This window comes from Gobio gobio, assembly GCF_949357685.1.
Source record: "Gobio gobio genome assembly, chromosome: 5".
Classification (NCBI taxonomy): domain Eukaryota; kingdom Metazoa; phylum Chordata; class Actinopteri; order Cypriniformes; family Gobionidae; genus Gobio; species Gobio gobio.
In genome coordinates this window covers 15,818,653-15,843,227 of record NC_137101.1, presented here as the reverse complement: position 1 = coordinate 15,843,227, position 24,575 = coordinate 15,818,653, and the positions used below count along the sequence as shown (strand labels likewise).

The following is a 24,575-nucleotide window of genomic DNA, read 5'->3' as shown; positions in this document are numbered from 1 at the left end:
CTCAATGTGAGCTTTTGCGCATTCATTCGTCCGATGATGTTTGATTTACTTTGGACCCCTCGGAAAGTGAGAGAGGAGACGCAAGAATGTGTGTGTGTGGAGGGTTTGGTGGGGGCCGCGCGTCTGAGCCAATCAGCGCAGAGTATCGCTCATGTCATTTCAGCGCACTGAACACACGGGCTCTTTAACTGACTGCAGACTGCATGTTTACTCATCGCAGCTGGGATTCAAACTCGCTTTCTGCGTCTCCGCTATGCTGACCCGTTGGTTTGCGCTATTTGGATACTGAACAGCTCCGCGTCCTCTGCAAAGACCGCTGGTTTACTTTCTGTCATCTGGACTCGAGCAAATGACGGTTGTGAATATTTTCTAACAGCAACGGAATAAATCAGCACATTTCGTCCCCGTAAGTATGCTTGTGCATTCTGTTTGCCCTTAAAATAGGTTGCTTTGTGTTAAATGTTACGGGGTCGTACAAGTCGATTTCTAGTATTATGTGTAAAAACAAAGAAAAATCGTTTTTCAGCTGCGTATGCATGAATTAAAGGGAATAAATGGGAACTGTGGGGTGAAATAATAGCCTAGGAACTTTCTGTGCGCGTGTGGGTCACTGACAAATTAAAAGCTAATGATACATTTTTATGTTAGGTTCTTTAAAAAATGTAATCGTTGGCTTTAAAGCGTTTATAACTAAATTATTTAATGACACTAAAATGCCAGGTGGTCTAACCATGAAGTAAAAACTAGCCTACTAAAATACGTAGTCAAAATGTTTGATCTTTTAAAATAACAATTTGACATTGACACACAATTATGGGGGTTTAAATTGGTCCACTCTGGGCTTTTTTTTTTTTCTTTCTTTCTTGTCTTTTTTCACACGACTACAAATAACGTTAGGCTTGCTGCATGTTGGTTTTACACTGACTGTTTTTAAAATGTTGTCTGGCAAACGAAAGTTGCTTCACCTTTTTAGAAAAAAATAATAGCCTAATAATAATAGGCAAAAAAAAAACACACACAAACAGACTTTTCAACTCTCCGGACAGTTAAACCGCTTCGATATTTTCATTAAGAATTCAGAAATTGAAAAATGTTTTGCATGCATGACATTTTAACGTTCGCCTATTTAATTGTATAGCCTAACTCAATAGATGTAACTTGGGATATGAGCCACTGACCCTTTAATTACGCCCGCCTGGCGGATTGAACATAAATGATTCTGGATGTAATTGCAATTATGTGAAAAGGAACTTAGTAGCCTAAATATGGACATGTGTAACACCACTTAAACTGTGGTAACACAGCACGTTACCTACCAACTAGTGCGGAAAGACGCACGGCGGGTTAGAGCATATGGATGTCTAGTGTGAAGCCCTGCGGGTCTCCAGATGTGTGTGTACACACACACTCAGCTGTTCCTTGTCACTCAGGTCACTACCGTCATTAAAGTTTCTCTCTTTCCTGTCAATCAGGGTGCCGTTTGTCTCCTGACCTGTAGCTCACGAATCCATGACCCAAAGACTCACCTTTTCCATAATAAAAAGAAAAGAATGCTGTAAGTTGTTAAATACTAGCCGTTGGGGACAATTTCCATATAAGGCAAAAGCGACTTACCTTCGCGGTTCACTGTTGATAGATATGTTTGAGCGTGAATGTGCCTGAATGACGCACATAGCCTACTCTTATTATACCTTACATAAAAGTATTATTTTGATTAAATATACTCTTTAACCGCATGCTATCCGTCTGTATCTTAATTTTGAAGGTGAGCGAGTTTGCTGTAGGCCTAGCCTACATTAGGTGTTGGTGTCCCCTAGCGGTTGCTCTGCACGTGCAGATTTGGCCTGATGATGTCGTCGTGTCCGTTTCTCAAAGACCGTTGCTCAGCAACAGATACGAAGATAACGTCAGAATCACGGTTAACTTATACTGTGGCTAATTATTTTTATCCATTTCATAAACCTAGTGCACTCCAGATATTTTTTATCTTGTACTCGCAGGAATATTTAAACCGAAAATAAAAACTGTCATCATCTAGGGCTAGGGCTAGGCTACTCACCCTCAGGCTGCATGGCTTGTGATAGGCAGAATGACAGCATTGCGTCAACACAAATGAATGATGAAAGTACATTTTTGTTACACGTAAAAAGAAGCCTGTCATAACAGTTTGTATAACTCACATAACAGTGAGTAAAATGCCAGAAGTAGGTCTTGTTTGGGGGCGAACTACCCTTTTAAGCAATGCCTGGTATTTAAAAAAAGACTCCATGTGGGAGTCAATGACAAACCAGTTAACTAGACCCCTGGGGCTTCTCAGGTGACTTGAGTGGAAGTGGCAGATTTCCAAATGTGGCACCGAACAGAGATCTGAGATTGTTATGTAAAGACTTGGTTAATAGATGACCCATTACGACCACATGTGAAGCTCGGTTTCAGCTGACGGTACTAGAGAGTGATGTAGTGTGTCCTCTCATGGGTTGGTCTAAATATCTCTTAGATGTGTTTGAAGTTGTTGTTTAGTTTTTCAAAACTTGAGTACAAGAAATCATGGTTGTATTGAGAAAAAGCCATAAACAATTTAGACAGTGAGAATTTCTATGTGGTTAAAGACAGGAAACGTTTGGAAAATGTTCTAATCTATAGAGTTCTGTATTGCCTAGAATAAAATCGCATATGCTTTGGAAATAAACTAAACGAAAGCAGCATTATTTAAACGTTTAAAGTTTGGGTTAGTTAAGCTAGAGCTGTGTTTGGAACTTACATGATAAATAAATGTGTCTAGTATGTGAAATAGAGGGATATTTGTGTGAGAACAAGTCTGTGTGTGTGTGCGTGTAGCTACTAGAACGACAGAAAGAGCGATTCTAACCCCAGATCCCAGCCCACAGGGTATGCTCTGAGGAGTGCTTGTATATGTATCTGTGTTGATTTACTAGCGGTGAGCAGAGAAGGTTCACAGTGCCCTGTTTATGCTGGGAGGCCCTGACGTGTGCTCACCTATGCAAATCACCCCACACCTCAAACACATTTGGCAGCTTTCTATCTCTTCTCTTGCCCGGCCTGTGAATGCTGCCAAGCATGGAGAGGGGGACAGAGACAAGCTGCTCTTTAGTTGAGCTGAAAGAGTCAAACAGTCAGATTCTGATACAGGCCAGCCGGTATTTAAACTAGCAACTTTAGACAACAGATATTTCCTCAGATAGCAACGAGAACAACATCCCATTAAAGCCAAATAGTCTAAAGCAATGCAAGTCAATGCTAGTAGCTGCCATTGTAGTCTTTAGTGCCAGTTTAATCATACCGACAGTGAAATTATTAGCAAATGACGCAAGCCGGATTCAAACATGAATCACCCACATTAGCACCACAGCTAAAAAAATAGGAGGACATGGCGCTCATTGCCATGACTCTGACATATTGTTTTCTATTTATTACACAACTGATCAAAAGTATAACGGTAAAGTTTTTTAAAATACTTTTATTCAGCAATAACACATTAAATCAACCAAAAGTGACATAATTCTTACGTAACAATGTAAAAGTCTATTCCATTTCAAATGCTGTTATTTGAGCTTTTGATCCATCAAAGAATCCTGAAAAAATGCATTGTGGTTTCCACAAAAACATTAAACAGCACAACTGTTTTCAACATTGATGATAATGTTTCTTGAGCACCAAAACCAGCATGTTAGAATGATTTCGGTAGGGTCATGTGACACTGAAAACGTTGGAGTAATGGCTTCTTGCGTTTTAAAATATATTAAAACAGTTATTTGAAATTGTAATAATATTTCACAATATTAGTTGTTACTGTTTTTTTAAAATAAAATAAATGCTACCTTAAGAGACTTCTTTCAAAAGATTAGTTAAAAAACCTTACCGACCCCAAACTATTGAACAGTTGTGTAGCAAACAGCACAAATCCTATTGAAAGCTACGGAAAGTTGATCACATGTGAGTGCAGAGAAACTGAGAAAATGGAAATTTCCCGCCCTGACTGACAGCTTGTAGGTCAGCGCGCTTGTCTGGCTCACTGTGGGAGATGCTTGAGTTGATTCTAATTTTTCGATGCCTGAAAATGAAACACAAATGTCTGGCCTTGGCTCACTCATGAAACCACAGCATATTCACGGGTTCTTCATGCATCATATCCATGTGTTGTGGAACAACGGGTCGATATTAAAACATGTCGTTTCACCACAATCCAACTTGAAAGAATACACAAGGGAGGAGACAAATATTAAGTAATGAGTATGAGGCAAGAACAAGTCAATATTTTGCAACGCCAAGGGATCGGTGTAATTGATTTGATTATTTTTTTCCCCTTATTGTTTAGATTTTGTAAATGCAAGTGAGAGCAAGTTGATTTGGCTCCGCAGTAATTACCCACAACAGGCAGTATCAGAGCAGGAGATTAAAGGCAGGTAATGATTTGGCTCAGTCAGACAGACGGCTGCCGGCAGCTGCCTTATAATCAGAGTGTGAGGATGAGACAAGGTAAACATGTACGGCAGACGTTCAGCAGCCGGCCGCTTCTGACAGCATGGAGATAAGGGCATCTCAACTGCTGCGGAGAGGATCATACAGTCATCCTGACAGCTGAAAGGCGGCATGCTGCCTGAATTACAGTTGTTTGGATTGAGAAGTAGCACAGATCAATGCTTCCGCCGGCATGATAACCGATTGGCATTGTGATTAAATATACATTTACATTAGAACTCTAACTATAAGAGCAGGTGTGATATTTCAAATACAGATTACTTGGCATGTGCGCAAATGGATTTCCCGCTTAATTCCTCGTATGATTACTCTCATGTGAATGTAGTCACATTTCAAGGCCTTAAAAAGCCAATGCTGACCAACTCACTGAGCTAATTCAATCAGGATATGCCTTTTCTACCTTTCCTTCTCTCTCATAGACATTTGATGACTTTTGATCTTACTGTAAAAATGGATAGTAAAATACAGATTTTTCCGTATTGCGATTTACATCCGACTGAAATTTCATTGGTCAAAAGGTGTGGAAACTCTATGAACAACTTACTTGTAGGTGTCGCTGCATATTCAATATTTTAACATCAAATCCAAAAAAGATACACATTTCACCGCTGAGATACCGTAATGGCTTTTTCCGCATAGCGTGGGATGGAAGACATGCTTATAAATTTTCTGTGGTTTACTAATGAATGCTTGGGGCTTTCCAGCACGCTGCAACCAAACAGAGATTTTATTGTGTGCTTGTTTGGCTTGTAAAGGTATGGGGGTTTAATAGCTAGCATAAGTAACAAGTTGTAAAGAATCATCATGTGTGCTATGAATGAACCCCGGAAACCAAACGGTTTGCTTTTCTATGAAAAGAAAAACGTTGGGACAAGATTCATTATCTAAACGCATTCGGCTGTGAAATGCAACATGCAAAGGCTTGTTTTGGAGTCTCATCCTTTCTGCTTCTGTGGTTTTCATGCCATGAAGCTGCTGAAATTCACACTGTAACCTATGTGTGTGCATGCATGCAGTTTACTTCGCTGAGAAACCCAGAATCCCCCAAAGGGTCACCGACATCTGTTAGGAGACAGAGGGCTTTACCTTTCAATAACACTAGTTGCTCCTCAGAGAGACTTGATGAAGATCATTATACATTGCACTCCCGTGACCCATTTCTTCCATACCTAATGAGCAGAAATGTCTCTCTGTCTCGAGTATCTGCAGATTAATTTAAACAGATCTCATAACATATCGTAAATAAGATGACAATATACAGAGCAAAGTAGAACAAATTATGATATCAGTGTCACCAAAGATGTGGGGTATCTCTTTACAATAACCACATGCCCACAAAAAGATTAGGCTACAGAGGAAGTAAAGCTTCAGCCCAGGTTTAAGGAACAGAATAGCATTATTTTTGTCAGAGGGGCCCCTGACACAGACAGGCATTATGTGAGGATTACTATATCATCCCATGGTGTTGAATTACATATCATCAACGCCACCCCAAAGCGGCACTATTCTAACAGGTATAAATAGCCTTGCAGTGAAAGTAAAGTACAGTCTTGTTTGTCAAAAAGTAGGGTCTGTGATTAGCACCAGGCTTGTCATGTTACCAGTTTATGGATTATGTGAAACAGACTAGATTGTATAACACCGTATGTGTGTTTTAAGCCCAAACAATCAACCTGCCCTGGGGGTCTAGTGTCATTAACGTTGCATTCTCCCCCCTGCTTTTTTCTGGCTTGCATTTCCCTGCTGAGAGAAGAGTAATTACCTTCTAAATGGGGATGATGCAAGATAACATTCACAGTTGCACAATTTATCATCAGAATGACTGAGGTCTGTGTTTGGCACTCTCGAAGCGGTGTGTAGGTGGCCTCCGTTACGTCCTAATATCGCTTACTAACACTTGACCAAATGTGCCAAAAATAGGCATGCTAAATTCTGCAGATGAACCTAATGGATAGTCTTGGTTTCATTTAGGATTTTAGGTCCACAAACCCCATTTGAAAGTAAAGTCATGATAAAACAGAAGTACTGACAGATCTTTTTTTCCAAATAAAGGTTCTTTATTGGCATCTATGGTTTCATGAAGAACCTTTCCATTCCATTTCCAAGAAAAATATATTATTTTAAGAACTGTACATTGAAAGGTTCTTTGGGGATCCAAAAATCGTTCTTCAATGGCATCACTGCAAAATTAGATGGAAGCGAATCTAAATGTGAGCTTGCAGTAAATTGTAAGGAAAAAGGAAGGTTTTTAAGATGACAAAATGATTGGAGAAGTCCCGCATATATCACTAGAGAAAAGTCTGCCATTTCACTTAAATCAAGTTTGACATTTTGATTAAAAACTATTAAAAATGGAAAAAACATCGATGAATCTCTCAGAATACAATCATTAACATGCATTTAAGAAATAGATTTTAATTTCCTGCCAACATTAAGCCATTTTGTAATCAATGGCCACATTGTAAACTAAAATGAAATGCTACACAGCCAAAGTATATGGTGGAAGCTATGCATTTGTTTCAAAATGATACTCAGCGCTTGACTGAATTCAACGTCCCATTTAGGGCAAGTCAGTTCACTCGGCGGCCATCTTGGAAACACCCCTACTTCCAGTTATGCAAGTACAGCTTTTATTTGTTGGAGTAAAGACCAAAATCATTAAAACTGTATTGTTACATTTAATAACACATTTCAAATCAAACATTCAAATCTGATGGTATAATCGTATCATAAATTGCACTTCTTTAGCACTAAACTATTGTATTTTTTCAGGTTTGTCAAACTAACACACATTCAAGAGTAAACAAACTGCCTCCTTTAATTGTGAGGTCGGACTATTCTATTAAAAATAATATTGCTATTATAACTGTAAAACAAGACGGCAACTGATTTGTGAAAGCTGTTTCAAACCCTATTTTGTATTATAGATGACTAGCCAAAAGATTGAGTGATCATTAAAACTCATTAGCAAAAATTGTTTACTTAGAGGCAGAGCCTGCAAATCTCCAAACGTTGGCATCGCTGTTTTTGTTACAGCCACATGAGTAAACTGACATAAGACGATGAGGTTCATCAACTCCATTAAGTCAATGATCTCTTCATCAGCACCTGGTTAAAATGCATGCCAGGATCCTGAGCCAGGAAAAACAGACTAATGATCTAGCAAAACATATCAGGCTCATTGCTTCAACATGTTGCAGTGTATCCTCGCTAATAAAAACAAATAGCACGGACTTGTACCTCTCCTTGTGATTCCTGTCTGTTGCGCTTCCTCTGTGTGTCGACCTGGGAGTAAAATCTCTTTAATAATCACAGTCAGCAGCATTAGGAGCAGATGTTCTGTGTTCGTTTGGTATGAGGCAAATGATTGTAATTAGGAGATGTAGAGGTAAGGGGCCGTTGCGCTCTGTGGAAGCCCAGTCGAGTTTGAGGAGGGTTGTTGCTGGGCTGGGTGGTCTTCAGCTCTCTACATGAGGCCCTCAAGACGTTTTTCAGACCACCTCTAATTATACATGATTTTGTGGTTACAGGACTTTAAAATGTCTTCTCATTACTAGTAATGAATGCACATATGCACAACATATTAAACATTTACACAATATAAATGGCTGGCTGTCAGACACAAGCCCTGGTGGGCATTATCTATGCAGTAGATTTGATTGTGACATATGTTTCTTTCACACTTTCAAATATCATCTCTCAATCACATTCCCCTCAATCTCCCTGTGTGAACCTTAACAATCCAGACTGATGTCACAAGGAAAAGAAATAAGCATAACTTTCTTCATGCCAAAAATATAATTTCTTATATAAATTGAAAGCAAACAGTTTTTTGGGGTTAAATGAGACCTGGGTATCAAAGTTGATGCTTTTTTTGACATTGTCGAACTTCTAAGAGGTAAGCCCACCTGTGTCTGGAGAGGTTAGCGTGACCTCTCCTTTTTTAAAGTGGAATGTATCAGTTAACAATATCAAATTAAGGAGGCAGGAAAGGGCACAGAGGCACAGAGCCCATTGTGAACTAAATGCATGCACACACGCAGCTGGATCACTGCAGATGAGAAGCCAGACACGCTCTGCATATATCATCATTACTATAATCTTCTCCACATTATATGTATACTTTTATAATGCAGTCACACCTAAATGCAATTACAGTATTTTAAAGTCTTAATTACAGTATTTTACAGTCAACACGAGTTCAGGTCAGGTTTCCAAACTGAGGGATATTCATTCATCCACAAAGAGGACAAAATCTATTTTTTTAGCCCACAGGACTCGCTCTTTTCAGTCTAGCGTGATACATATAATTTATGTGGCAATCGTCTTGAATAATGTTGTTTTTACTGTACTATGGCATGAGAACTATCAATAATGGCTTATGTAACACTACACTATAAATCCCCATGGGATTAGTATAGGAAGACGATGTTTTTTTAATTCTGGCACATTTATGTACTTGTTGAGTTTTCGAAAATGGTTTTAAGCTTGTGTGAAAACCTTTTTAAAAAGCTCTTTATCACACAACGTGTCTCTACACATTACAGCGTGTCTGTAATGCCGGCTAATCTGACCTTCTTTTCACTTGCAAACTTTTCTGGAACACGACTGCTGCCTTTTTATTAGGCTTTACAACCCTGTGAAGGTGTCTTGCAAACATTCATTGCCGGGCTATAAAGTTTTGGCACACATAGGTTTGCCGTTTTCTTTTATGACCCGATATCTCACACCAACTTGTGTCTTTTTACTCTTCCGTGATTCTGAATATTAACAGAGCAGTGAGAAAAGCACTTGCTAAAGCATTGCTGATGGATATGGTGCTTTGATTGGCAGCAATGGGTGAGACTTGAATCACTTTAATCTGACTTCAGTATCTGTAAAGCAGTTTCCAGGTGTGAATAAAGTCAATTCAAATTCGGACTTCAGTGAGTTCAGTGTGCTAAATGTGAATGGGCTGATAATGGGTGTGAATTAGGACTTTGTGATTGGAGGGAAGTAAATGCTTGCAGATCTGCACTGTATGGTAAATGGTGAGGACAGCCATTGAAAGTATAAATGAACATGTGAATTTGAAATGGAGATGCTTAAGATTACGTTTTGTGACTGTTTTAATGATTATCTTTGATCTTTTTTGCTGATTTTTTTTGTAAATTCTTATGATTTTAACTTCCCTAACTGTCTGATAAGGTTGTTTTAGACCACCTAAATGCCACAAATTTGTTAAGGAAATACATGTATACCTATCTAATTTCAACATGCACAGAGATGGAGCACAGAAATGACCTGAAAGTGGTTTTAAATACAGAGTTGCCACAGTTAAACTCATATGATATACCATTTGAAGGCATACAATCTTTTTATTTATTAAATTTTTTTTAAATATAATCTTGGATTTCTTTGAGAAAATCTGAAGAAAATGATTTTACAAGCTAAATAATTATACCTAAAACATTGTTGAAACAACAAAAAGTATAAAAATGCTTTGTCTGCCTTTCTTAACTTTTCTCCTTTACTTTCTGTCAGCGATTTAGCACACAAACTAAGGGCGGCTTGTGTAATGAATATTAATGACGGTATGTGACGTTCGCCCTAAATTAAATGTTTTTAGAGCAGATGTTAGTTGTTGTTCATCCAATTGCTAAATTAACCATTTGGCAGAAGCTTCTGCTTGATCTTAAAGTCATCATTTTACACGGCCGACTACATTTCTGTTCGTCATAATGCAATTACATGACAAAAATGCTCAGACAGGGAAAATATGTCAGAGCGAGTCTGTGTCAATTCGCAGTTGTGCCCTGAAAGAGTATTCAATGCAGTATCGCTTCCTCCTCCGTAATCCTCAGAGTTACTCAAATCAAAACGACTGATCTCAAGAAGTGGCATGACTGCGGTTGTCAGGTGTAAACTGTCCTACATCAGAGACACTCTGATGTGTTGTCCTGACAGTGTAAATTAAAACACATACGGCGTGAGACACTCGGATTCGGTCGTTATCAAATCAATAGTGCAATCACCATCCTACAGAGGCAGAGATAAAAAAACAGGTTGTCAAAAAGGAATTATCAAAGATAAAAGAGATCCTTATGGAATCCAAAAACCTTAGCTTGGCATTCAACGCTTTATTTTTACACAAACATGACCTTATTTGCTTACAAATGTTGGTTTTGCAGTAATTGGAGCAGCTGCATGCAAGCAATTGTGCCATGTTCCATTAGTTTGATGCCTTGTCATTAACACGGGAAGGAAAGAGCGAATCCAAAGACTTGGAGAGATGAGCAGAGGGAGCAGGGTGTGTGCGGGGGTCAGGGGTCAATGAAAAAAGTGTCATTAGTTAGGTAGCACTGACATGTGAATACAGCAGGGCAGCATCCATTCTTAAACACTTGTCAATTGGTGTGGCAATGAGGTGAATTATGCGTTATCGCTTATAATGGCTTGCCAGGGGAAGGTCGGCCCATTTTACAATGGGAAGAGGAGGATGTGAACCTTAGGTGTTTCGCAAGTAGCTTCCCTTTCCTTTAAGATAGACCAGAGGTAACTGTGCAGGGTTTTGAGGTAATAGACTGCAACTTAAGCTTTCTAAGGAAGCAGGAAGGGTTGTGCTCTCCCACCCTTCACATACACCACCAACACATTGTAGAATCTGCTCCAGGAAATGATGGGAACTGTCTGCTAATTGCGGTTTCTTTCTTTCTATATCTGGACAGAAAGTTCTTCAAGCGGTTTCATATTTCGCTCTTACGAAGAATCGCCATGGCATTTTTTGCCTTTTCGATGGTGTCCTGATAAACATCTTAAGCAGGGAAAAGGGTCTCTAACAAAGGTTATCTTAATAGTTAAGTGGTTCTTCGTAGTTTCTGCCAAAAACCAAGGAGGAATCCATCTTGGTTTGCTTGTTCTTTCATTGCTATCTTATCTTGCTGTCTAAAACGTCCTCTCAGATCTGGAAGATGTTCAAACTCAAGTTCTTCACAGTGACTTGAAAGTTAACTGGGATGATTTGGCAATTGTTCAGTCTAGCAATTTCAGGCTTTTAATGTGGCATTTCAACTGGATCGTGATGAAGTAGCTATGACCAAACAGAGATGCATGTGAAGAGGGTCCAGCTTTTGTGTTTTGTGAGTGTAATGACGAAAACAGCACATTTATCACAAGATGCTTAGCCACCGTGGCATCTCGGAGCTCATGCTGCAATCCTTAAAATGATTAAATGTTAGCATTATTAGAATAAAAACCACCCTAAAACGTATTGATTATACTTGTTGACCATTATTCTTAAAGCTTCTTGAGAGAAGAAGACTTCTCAGTGGTTTTTCCTTTGTGAGATTCCAGAACTGGAAAGGAATCAACACAATAAGGTCATTGTATTCAACTGAAGTGTGGAGGTGAGAGATGGCCATTGGGGCCATCGTCACTGTCAACACACTGAGCTCAGTCTGAAGGAATGAAGGGGAGGGGGATACTGAGCTTATGGAAATGCCTTAGAACTTGTGAGAAGTAACTCACAAGTAGGGTCGGGAACTCGCATTACCAGTGTTGTCTGATATGGGAACAAATTATTCTGGATCCATTTCAGTGAATCAACAAAATTCAGAGCAAGCGTAGCACAGTGTAGTCTGACTCCCTAAAGAATGACCCTGAGTCAGTTCTTTTAGTTTTTTGTGTGTGATTCACTAAAATGTAAACATGTAGTTAAAGACACATTATGGGTTTTGACAGTAGCATTTAATACAGTACTCCTTTATTTACTCCTGAACAAGCACTAAAAGAATCATTAAGGAACCAGAATTGGTCACCATCAAATTTGAATTCTTTGATCATTTACTTCATTCCAAATCTGTATGACTTACCTTCTTCTGCAGAACACAAAGAAAGATACATTGAAGAATGTTTTTGTCCATATAATTAAAGTCTAATTTTGTGTTGGACCCAATGTCTTGCGTTGTAAGGACAAAAACATTCTTCAAAATATCTTCTTTTGTGTTCTACAGAAGAAAGATAGTCATTCAGGTTGGGAACAACGTGAGGGTTAACGCCAGAAGCACAAATGCATAAATTATTGTAACAGATGCTTACTTGAAAGTCATGTACTGAGAGGTACACTAATGTTGCATGATTCATTATGCCATTCCAATATCTGATTCTGTGCGGTTAACATATTTCCAGAGCACACTCTGTTCTTCCTTGGCATGCCAATTGTAGCTAAAATAACAGGAACTCTTGGCCATTGGTTATGCAACATTCAATGCCGAATGAACTCCTCCAGGATGTACTTGACTTTGAATGTTTAGGGACAAAAGAAATGGCTCTGTGGATTGAAGAGAGTTTGTTGTGGGATGTGGACAGCTCTCTTACAGCAGGAATGTGGATGAAGGTTGTTTTGGGGGTGGGGGTGGATTTCAGTTTGAAGTATAGGGGGAGGGCTTAAATGTGAAGGGGGCTGTCCCGGGGTTGGCTCCGACTACCAGGAGACATGCTACTTGGCACACACATCGATACATTCATTTCAACGTGTTCAGAAACACAGGACACAACTAAATTCTCACTGACTAGGGGAATTTCGACGGGATTTAACCGATACCATTGTAGACATGCTTGCAAGACTCTTCCTCTGCAACTTGCACTAATTGGAGGCCTTTCCTGAGTACTGCAGGATGCATTACACACAGGTAAGATGCTTCTTGAAATGCAATCAAGTCTAAACTAGTCTCGCACTGTAAATATGAAACTCTAGACTTCGCATACATTCAAACAATCAGACTGATTGGGAGATAAATATTTGATGACAGACAGAAAGCAGCAGCAGTTAAATAACGTGTTATGATCACATGCAGTTTTGGCATTAGGGAGCTGAGATCAAAAATTGGTCAAAAAATGGGATGTGATAGAGGATGATGAGTGCACATGGAATATATCAGGTCCCATTTACACAATGTTAAGATTAATTTTGGCGGACAGCTCTGAGATCCAATAATTCATAGGTTAGTTGTCGGAACTGTAAAATACAGGTATATTTGGGATGATTTTTCTCTCCCTTTTTTACATTATCAACATGCAGTAACTAGGAACCTTTTTACTACTGCACACTGTAAAAAAATTGTTGGTTTAACTTAAAGTTACTTGATTGCCCTTAAATTTTAAGTTTAATTCAAATAAAGGAGATTAGTTTAATAAATAGAAGCTCAAAATATGTTATCCGAACCACATTAAGTTCATTTGACAAAAGATAAACAGTTGTGATAAATCATGATTTTTTTTTTTTTTTTTTTTTTACAATTTCTGTCAGACTGAAGCGTTTACATAACATTTTATTAAGACAAATTATTGCTTTAGTCTAGTGCAATTGAACTTTTAAAACAAATGTAAATGTACATATTTGTAGGTCACGGCCTTAGTCATATGATGAATATCATTACACCTTAATGAAGTGCTGCAGGTTTCATTCAGCTCTATCTTTGGTCTACACTGCATGCATCAATGCTTAGCAGAAATTGATGCTCGTAGCATGTCAAACTCACTTGGCTTACTTGACGTTTGCATTACAGAAAATGTTACATCCCAGACCTGACAACAGAGGCACTGTGAAGCCCAGGCTTGTTGAATCTTAGCCTCAGGTGGAATTGTTGTAATCCAACCCTCAGTTAATCCACACACCAGTCTGTGTTTATTTCATAAGTGTTTCATATTTGACACGGTAACTCCCGGTCTGCGCAGAGTGCTCACTCTCCAGTTTGAGGTGCCAGTCAGATCAGAGGCATACATCTGGGGTGTGTTTACATTTCTCTACTGTAGTGACTTTCTTAAAAAGACCTCTCTTCAAATGTCCTTTCCTCCTACTACGCATGTTCCTTTGAAAACAGGGCAGGGTAGAACCGCTCTGTTTTTGTTTTTGCCACAAAGCCACACATTGTGTCGGTGCCAGAGAGTGACAAGGTGTAACGTGAGTGCTTGTGTATGTTGGCTCTGGAAGCCACAGCAGGCATTTCCTACTCTGCAAGACTTTTTTTAAGTAAAGCGGGCAGAGAAAGCAATAAGGGCTTGATGTATATACATTTGATCACACGCAAACCCAAATATATAATCATAAAATCCTAGTCTACTCTTTTTCTCATTGCTTTGTTTGAAGGATCCATAAATGGTGCTGCATAGCCGTATCTGACCATTGATTCCCATTCAGGTGTGGTAATTGTGGTGAGAGGTTACTGGGCACTGATGTGAGAAATTCATTTGCATTTGACTGGGGTCATTGAAGGTGAGCTGGATTGTGATTTAGGCAATCCAAATGACATTTTCCATTAAGAGAACAGGGAAAAGTGTTATCTGTAAGATACCTCTATCGATGCATCTTTGTATTGCAAATCTATTATCTTTGCTTCGCTGCATATCAATACTCAGAACAACAGGTAACTTACAACATGCACAAGACCAGAAACCATCATAACTTGTACTGGGCAATAAAGACCTAAGATAAAACATTAAATCCGTAATCTATCACATAATGGGCTAAGGACACATAATGGACTTTCCTTGTGACTCGAGGCAAACCGAGAGGGGTATCATCAAACTCAACCCTCAACCCAAACAAGGGCATTCACACACACTATGTCAGACTCATTTGCAATTCAAAACATTTGAAGTAGGAGTGTTCTTTTCAACACCTTGGGACCAAAGGCATTTTATCCGACAGAAAGTGCTCTGAAGTGCTTAAGCATCAAGATAAAGAAGGCCTGGAGAAAGAGCCACGAGTGTTTAATCCTGCTTCATGTACACATTGACATCTTATCTGCAAGCTTAAGGCTTGACCTGAAAGGCAATACTCTACTGACATTTCAAAGCACAACTTCTCCATAGTTTTAAATATCTGGCAACTCTCAAGGCCCAGATAGATAAAGGAAACCCCACAATGGGTATCAGCACAGGAAGTCGCTCACCATCTCCATTTTAAGATGTTTTGAGAACAATCTTCCACAAAGGATAATGCAAATTTCATAAAACAGATGCAGCTGTCAACTTTAGGTATACCCCAATTTAATCTTTAAAAACTAAAACCTCTTTTTATTATCTGAACAGTGCCCCCATCTGATGAGTCTTGAAACTACATCAGGGATCTGGCCCATTACTCGGGCACCGGACATGAACTCAAGGGGAGCCAAAGTGGCACTTGGGTTTCAGAGGAGTTCAACCTCTGATGACGATTCTGGATGCGCTCTGGAGGAGTACACATGGGTTCCTCCAGGACTACGACCCGAGCAGGTAAACCTTGAGCCTCAGATGTCCTTATTTGCATAGATTTCTCATCAAAGTTATGGGCAGGAAGCCTTAACTACAAGTATCTCTATTTACTCTACAAGTAAATCTAATTATCTGCAGACATCCAAAAATGTAATGGTCTTTCCCTTTCTGACTCCACAGAAAGGGTCTTAAAATCAGATTCTCAGCCAATTTAGGCTTTTATATAAAACCAGCCAGTCAAGCTATGAAGCCTTCACACTTGGGTATGAGATTTTCAAGAGGATCTGAGCTTCTGAACGTGAAGTTTAGGCAGTGCATGCATCCTCAGTGGTTCATCATGAAACAAAGCACGACCTTGCAGGGAGCCAACAGCTCTTAATGAATCTATTCTTTGACATGTGCAAAGTCTGGAAAGCTTTCTAAGTGGAGACTGGACCCTCTCAACCTTGATATTGAGCACACATGTGACCTATATCTGACTGACAGCGTGTTGATAGGCAGGACAAAGCCAGCTGAAAGTAGCCGAAATGTTTTAAAGGGCAGAACAACTAGTAAAAAAAATACAACTGATACGAGTACTAGGGAAATTAGGGACAGAAAATATTTACATGTTGAAAAGTCAAACCAAGAAATTCCATGTTGAGGAACAAGAATTAGTGGGAATTGCTTTGAATCCTCCCTGCGGTGCACAAACTGTTGCAGGCATTTCATTTCCCCTTAGAGAGGAGTCTCTTAATGGCAAAGTAAAGTCATTTATGGCCAAATGCTTAAACTACTGCAATGGTCTGGCATTAAAATGAATAGTATTGTTTTCAAAAATATATTATTTCAAATTACATTAGTCATTGTTATTCCAAGTTAACCATTGAATTAGAGCAATTTACAATATAGAACCTTATTGTAAAGTGTTAACATTTCAAAAATATTACCACTGTCAAAGGTGGTGCTCCTCAGTGTGTTGGCTTAAACTACCCTACTTGTGTGGTTCAAGCACTAGTCCCAACAAAACAGCCATTTAGATTAGCTACTTTCTTGCCCTGCTGTATGCAGTAAGCAAACAGAACTGAGCCTGTGTCTAGGGGCTAGCTGGCACTTTCCTGACTCAAGGCAATACACAAACACATGCAGAACCAACGAGGGTGGAGGTAGGACTAGAGTGAAAGAAGGTCTGGAGCGAAGTTGAATGTGTTTTTCTAACACCCACCTTCTCCTCGTTTTTCAAAACGTGAAGTGGGAGGCCTGACATCCTCATGAAAGCTCTTCCCCCAGTTCTGTGAAAGGCACTGCAACGAGCTTTAAAAAAAAAAACTAACTTGAAAGCAAAAACATTCCTGAGGTTTATAGAGAATTTAGGCCAATTTGTATGACAGCTCTCCATATCAAATCCCACTATATAGCACCTTAGTCAAAGAACCGGTGAAGAACCTCTGAAGAACCACTGAAGCACCAAAATTGGTGCTATATAGCACTAAAAAAGGTTTCCCTATGATTACGAGCCAAGAACCATTTTTGGTGCCAAATAGAACCTTTTTTTTTTTTAGAGTGTATCCCATATACACCCAACCCCACTGTTACAGAAATAACAATCTGTCTTCATCTAGATAGGAACACTTAAACACAAGGAACATTCTATCTTTGTGTCTTTAATGTCATACCGTCCTATAAATATTCTTCAGGGTCGCCACTGACAGACACCACTGTTTAAACACTTTGTCCCAGTCAATGATATACCCTCTTCCCCCTTGTTGGGGGAGACAATCGGGAGAAGCCTGTATGACAGGTTGAATGATGTAGCACCAATTGAGGCTGGTGTCTCATTTCAGCTTTCAGCTGTTGAAAGCAAACCCTAATCCTCTCACTCTCTGTTTGCCTTCTTTCCCCATCAGGTTCAGATCTACTTTTCGTGCCTGCCAGAGGAGAAGGTGCCATATGTCAACAGTCCTGGAGAAAAACACAGGATCAGACAACTACTCTATCAGCTGCCACCACATGACAATGAGGTATGAGGAAAAAAGTGAACAATGAAAGTGACAGAGATGATTCTGCTAGAATACACAATGGTTTTACTAGAGGACTTTATGATCTTAAAGATAAAAGAAGTTCATACGAATCCCTCTTGAGTTTGCATATAAAGATATTTTAGTGGCATCACAGAGGGACATCTTTCTCCTTTACACTAACAGCAATAAAATGTACCTCTGTGATTTTTATGGTGCTTGCTGTAAGACCTAGAACTGTGTACTTTAGCGAATTCCTGGCATGACTGTGGGTTATAGATCTAAAAGGCTCTTCACATGTGGCATCATTGTTTACCCCCCTGCAGGGCCAAACAGAGCTAATTATTTGTCTTTTGTATGAGTTACACAAGTCTGTTGTAAACTCTGAGGTCGATTTGTGTGCTTTTCAACTTAGAAAAGTGGGAAAAAGAAACTCATAACTTGATAAAACTTGCTGCAGCTATTCATCTGTTCTTCATTTGGGAAAATAAACATTTTTTACCTTTGCTTCAACACAGATCCGATACTGCCAGTCCCTCAGTGATGAGGAGAGACGAGAACTCCACATGTTTAGCATTCAGAGGAAGAAAGAGGCACTCGGGAGGGGAACCCCAAAACTGCTTCCCAGAGCCCTGCAGCACATTTGTGAGCATGTACGTATAAGTGTTCCTGCTCTTTTTTTCCCACAATCTGTAGAACTCCTAGTCAAATCTAACTTGCAAATATCAAAGTTGAAGGTAGAGCATCAAAAGAGGCCACATTCAAACTCCTAAAGGTAATTTTGTGAATGTCTTTAAAGTATACTTATTTGATCAACTGCTACACTTGAAAGAAGATCTGCACCTATTAATTCTGGCCATATCAAATTTACTTACAGTCATGAAAATTAAGTTTCTGCTTCATGCTACATTCCCTTGGAAGCAATGTTGACTTGTCATGGTAAATCAGACAACTTGGAATCATGCAAATGGTCCAATTATGGCCTAAAGACAACCAAAGCACAGAGAAAATTCATGGAAAAGATTAAGTATTACAACACACAATCTTTGGCCGAAGACCATCTCCTTCAGGGGCTGGAGTTAGCACATGAGAGCCAGTACAGAGGGTTGTTTCCTGTTGAGAAGACTATAAACACAAACCAAAAAAGTCTAGCATCATAATACCTCCGAAAAACAGATGTATCCCTTCACCACAAATTGCCACACACGACATTGCAGAGCAGTGCTAATCTTGGGTCTCTGGTTTCCGTTGCCGAAAAAATTTGCGGGACACTCAACACCCCTGTTTCCAAGGCCAACGGCCATGTAGTAATAATGGGAAGCAGCTGTGAAATGAATACTTTGGCAAAAGTACTTATAAAAAGACTCATGATCATGCATTTGGCCATGCTCAGTTGGTCTTTAGAAGACCATTTCAACAGAGATGGGGGTCCATTTTAATTAAAACTTAATGTCTTTGTTCCAAAGAAAAATGCAGAGTAAAATCCAATACAATGTAAGATGACTGTTTGACCACAGCAGCCACATACCAGCCCTTGATTCTCATAAAATGTTACTTTGAATTGCAGTGCAAAGAGAACATCAAGGGTGGAGAGATGGCAGTGTTTGCTTCACGAGCCGGACCCAGCCCGTGCTGGCACTCAGCATGCTTTACTTGCTCCACCTGTCAAGAACTTCTGGTAGACCTCATCTATTTCTACCACAATGGCAAAATCTACTGCGGTAGACATCATTCAGAGCTTCTGAAGCCCCGGTGTTCAGCTTGTGATGAGGTGAGGATATAAATCCTTTTCTAAATAGCCAATACACAAAGAAGGAATTGGCCAAGAAAATTGTCTAATTTTGTTTCTCTTCACAGATAATCTTTGCTGACGAGTGTACTGAAGCTGAGGGTCGTCACTGGCACATGAAACATTTCTCTTGCTTTGAGTGCGAGACTATTTTAGGAGGACAGAGGTACATCATGAAGGATGGCCGACCTTTCTGCTGTGGATGCTTTGAGTCACTGTATGCAGAGTACTGCGAGGCCTGTGGGGAGAATATTGGTGAGTTACCTCTGTAAGAACTGAATTTGTATGGCAGGGATGTCCATTCCTGCTCCTGGAGTTTAGCTCAAATCCAGTCCAACCTACATGCTAGAACAGGGGTTTTCAAACTGTGGGTCCTGGAATGAAAGTTTGGGAACCCCTGTACTAGAAAGTATTGAGAAATTCTGAAGACCCGGATTAGCTGGTTTAGGTTTGTTTAATTAGAGTTGGAGCAGGAAGATGGCCCTCCAGGTGCAGGATTGGACACCTCTGTTGTATGTATATCTGGTTGAAAAAGTACAGCATTTCTCACTTGTTGATTTACTTTTATTCAGGTGTCGACCATGCTCAAATGACATATGAGGGTGTACACTGGCATGCTACTGACAAATGCTTCTGTTGTGCCCAATGCAAAACCTCCCTGCTTGGCTGTCCCTTCCTACCAAAAGAGGGCCGGATCTACTGCTCTAAGGACTGTAGCCTAGGTGAGGATGTCCATGCTTCCGACTCTTCAGATTCAGCCTTTCAGTCTGCCAGATCACGGGAATCTAGGCGTAGCATACGAATGGGCAAAAGTAGTCGCCCAACAGAGCAGTGCCAGCAGACAAAACTCTATTCTGCAACAGATTGCAGGACCTCTAGTTTCTGTGGTAACAACACAGAGACTATGTGTCATCAGTTGGAGAGAATCAACTTTGCAGAGGACAACTACTGGAGAGAGCGGGATGAGCAGGAAGCCCCTGAGGACTGTGTGGAAGATTGGGCTGAGCATGAGGACTATATGACTCAGCTGCTCCTGAAATTTGGAGACCGTGGTGTCATCCACATGGAGGACACCAGGCCAGCTGAGCCATGGATGACGAAAGACTCCGAGACCAACAGGACCAAGCCAGAGATGAAGATCAGCGGCCACAATTTTTCAAGTAAGAAGCACCACACCGATATGTATTGGGCCCAGTCTCAGGATGGGCTTGGAGACTCTGCCTATGGTAGCCACCCTGGCCCAGCTAGTGCTAGAAAGATTCAAGAGCTGGAGATGGATCAGGGAGCAGTGCCTGGATTCTGGTCTGAGCCTAGGCAATGGTATGAAGACTCACTGGAGTGCATTACAAGTGAACTCCGGAAGGCTGAACACAACATTGGAGATTCTATGGATTCTCTAGCTCTCTCAAATATTACAGGTAGGAACATCTTCAAACAGTTTCTCTCAGAGCCATGCATTTCTCGTTCCTTCTTAAATTAATTTTAATTACTCATAACATGTCTTTTATTTCTCAGGAGCTTCAGTGGATGGAGAAAGCAAAGACAGACAGATCTACTCTCTCCAAAACCTGAAAGAGCAGGAGAGAGAGATGGAAGAGTGTGATAACATAAGTAACATGGGCACACTTAACTCCTCAATGCTCCACAGAAGTGCTAATTCTTTGAGGAGTTTAAACTCTGAGCTGGACCGTGAGGAGACCCTGCAGCAAGGAGAGAGAGAAGACGAGGAAGAAGACGACAGAATTCCACCTTATTTTGGAGAGGAACTACCCTCTCCACTGCATCTTCCAGTGCTGAGAAGGACCAAGTCTCAATCTCAGACCCAATCTAGACCTCAGCAAGTGAAGTTCTCTGATGATGTTATGGATAATGGATATTATGGTGGACTAGGTTTGAGGCAACCACCAATGAGCGAGAGGACTCGCAGACGGACCCATCACATGGAGGAGGAAACACAGAGACGTCCTGCTAACAGACATCATCACAAACGCAGACAAGGCCGGAAAACACGTTCAGAAAATGCCTTGCACCTGCCTTCCAAAAATCAGGGTAAATTGCATGTTGTGCCTCAGGTAATTGGCTCAAGCATACCAGAACCCAGGAACGGTATTCTTCTAAATCACTCTGCACACAGTCAGCACCCATATCATCAAACCACATCAGACTTTGCTCAGCAGGGCATGGTCCGAAAGGACCACTTCCAAGACTTTTGCGATGATGATGATGAAGATGACTGGTGTTCAACATGCTCCTCTTCATCTTCAGAGTCTGAGGAGGAGGGATTCTTTCTTGGCCAGCCAATTCCTAAGCCCCGATCCCAAAGCTTTCATTATTATACAGAGGACTATCCAACTCGCGTGACCGCTTTAACACCACCTTTCGGATCACGGACCAAACAGAAAAAGAAAGGTCACAAGGGCAAAAACTGCATAATTTCTTAGACTTAAGACTCAAAGCATGCCTCTGTTGCAGCTTGAACATAAACATGACTGATCCTAAAGAAGCTGGAAAACAAAACTTTTTTTCTTGAGTTTTAAGTTGTCTTTACAAGTGCAGATTGTCAGTTGCTGTTGTATGAACAATGAAAGCAACATGTAATATTTCCTTGTACATTGTATAGCAAAAGCATTATTCCCAAAAGAAAAATTACTGAGTAGCATGTAGACTAACTGAATAATTATTTAATAGTGCAAGCAATGTATATTTGTTAAATTAAGATCGGAATACTGATATTTTTATATCCAAATATGTTAAATGATTAATTACAATTCCTGGCATCAGAATCTTTTAATGATTATTAATGAACAGAATTGAGGTTTGCCATTCTATTGACCAGGGGTTTGCAAATGCAAAATATATATGCACTATTCATGTTTAATGGTCTTGTTACATTACTCTGCAGGTGTAATAACTGCACCCTTAAACATTTCTCTGTCCACAATTTGCTTATGCGCTTAAACAGTGTTGGGGTAATCTTCCCTCTACTATGTACATTTCACCACAGGTAACCATACTATCCCTTTTTAACATTAAGATGTCAATAAAATAATTCAAGAGAGATTTAATACATTCCCTTGCAACTTGATTTTTCTCATTTATTCAATGACTGCTTGAGAAAACGAAAAAATATATTTGATTACTAAACACATAGCAACTTGATTTAATTGCAAACACGAAATCATTTTTATTAAATCAAAAGGAAAAACATGCATTATAGTAAGTTCAAGACTCTTTAATACTACACAAAGGAAAAACTACACAAATACTTGTGTTGGGCTTTCATAATATGGAAAATGTGATTTAAAAAAAATGAAAATGCATTATTGTCAGCTGCACAGCTTAACCGAACTACAGATAGCAGCAATTAACTCAATCCATACAGCTTACTTACCATAATTAATTCATCAACTTTTGACATTGGTCAGGAAAAAATTTATGATTTAGTTCAATTTATACATACTTGATCAGGACAACCAGCATTATCTAGTAAAGTATCTAGCTTCTGCAATAAACAAGGAACAGAGCAAACCCTCTTCTGGTATTACATTTCCTTGTGTTCACAATCCAATTTCTTTTTTATTACTCCTTAATGTTTAAAGGTTACAAAGAGATCATACAACCTAGCATCAACTAGTATCAATGGATAAATGGGACAGCATAAATGAAAAATATATAGAGCTCCGGGAAGATTCCTTTTTGGTAGTACACAATGTACAATGGCCTTTACATAAGTCATAAAAACAATGAAGGACTCTTGTGTAGGTTCAGAGATAAACAACAAAACTGCTGGTCAAGTAAAATGGGGCCACCTTAGACAGCAGGTTCAGGTTGTCGTACCACCTCATCAAGTTCAGCAATGAAGTGTTGCAAGTCCTCAAGGCATCGCTCACGGATCTCAATCAGGTTCTCTTTTAGTGGGTTCTGCAGGTGCTTCTCTAAGGTGGGTTCCTTGGCCACCAGCATCTTCACCACCATGCCAAAAGTCTCACAGTCCTGACGATAGACCTATACAACACACAGCCCAATGCTTAAAATTATAATGCAGTCAAATTAAGCAACAGGGTGATTTAAGAAAATGTATGTATTGCAAGCATGTACAATTGCTTCACAGGGCTGCTTAAAAATGAACATTGTGTGCATACAAATGTCATTGGGAAAACTAAAATCACCACATAACAGTATATATTCATGTACAAAGCCACTTACACGAACTACAACTAAAAAAACCGAGAAGGAACTTATCGTAAAGAATGTTAAATGTGTGGTATGTGTGATTTTTATTATTATCCATTTGGCTTTCTATTCAACAACATATGCCTTGGCATGCTCAGACAACAATTTCATGATAATTAAAATTCATCCTGGAGCTCAAGAATATGTTGTTTTTTTTCCCTGCTGGCCCGGTTGAACAAATTATTCAGATATGTACTTACCCCGTTGATATTTTCATTGGAAAAGTAAAATAAAAATATAATAAAGTTGCATTTAAAAAACAATGACAGCATTAATATTGTGTTGACAATCAGAGCATGGTCTCAAAACCAATCTAACTTTTACTGTTCACAGAAGACATAAGGATGGAGAGCGGTTTTGTTGTGTATTTGGGAGAACGCTCTGTCTTTCTGATCTGCCATCCAGACGATAGAACAAAGTCCCAAATCAAAACTCTCAGAGCTCAGTTATGTTTACTGTGGTTGGATAATCAAACACTTCTGGACATCAAAGCAATGTTTCAGACCCAGGGGAGTCTGCATAACCTCTGCAATTACCTTCACTTACACACAGCCCTTAGGACATGTAACTTATAGCATAAGATCATATCTTAAAAATGTATTCTACAATTTACAGATAAAATCAGATTGTCATAAATGTACGATGGTCCAGAGCAACACAATGCACCCAACTAATGTGAAAACTGAAAGAAACTGATGGTTAAAGATCTCAACATAGTTTCCGCCATGGCTCCAACATTACATAACCAGACATCATCATCTGGAAGTACTTAAAAAATAACAGGAACTAAAAACTTTGGGCACAAAAAAAGACATTTCATATCC

At 39.6% G+C, this 24,575-nt stretch overlaps 2 protein-coding genes across 6 annotated transcripts in view; one reads left to right on the top strand and one right to left on the bottom strand.

The window, feature by feature from the left end:
• Window positions 1-171: 171 nt before the first annotated feature.
• Window positions 172-23,042, top strand: prickle1b (prickle homolog 1b). Of its 2 annotated transcripts, none has more exons than XM_079817904.1 (8): window positions 172-406; window positions 15,571-15,753; window positions 17,619-17,732; window positions 18,248-18,382; window positions 19,297-19,500; window positions 19,587-19,773; window positions 20,091-20,936; window positions 21,034-23,042. In XM_079817904.1, the coding sequence occupies exons 2-8, from the start codon at window positions 15,583-15,585 to the stop codon at window positions 21,957-21,959; spliced, it is 2,583 nt and encodes an 860-aa protein (XP_079674030.1). In that variant the 5' UTR covers window positions 172-406; window positions 15,571-15,582; the 3' UTR covers window positions 21,960-23,042. The 2 variants fall into 2 exon arrangements, with proteins under 2 accessions (XP_079674030.1, XP_079674029.1); XM_079817903.1 differs by lacking the exon at window positions 172-406 and adding an exon at window positions 12,986-13,169 and having other exon boundaries at window positions 21,034-23,040.
• pphln1 (periphilin 1) overlaps window positions 22,290-24,575 on the bottom strand; it is a 28,809-nt gene continuing 26,523 nt past the window's right edge. For 2 of the 4 annotated variants that reach the window (XM_079817908.1, XM_079817907.1), the window contains exon 11: window positions 22,290-23,523. In XM_079817908.1, the coding sequence (XP_079674034.1) occupies window positions 23,329-23,523 (195 nt within the window). In that variant the 3' untranslated portion in view covers window positions 22,290-23,328. The remainder of the gene's footprint in view (window positions 23,524-24,575) is intronic. The other 2 variants (XM_079817905.1, XM_079817906.1) reach the window with 1 other exon arrangement.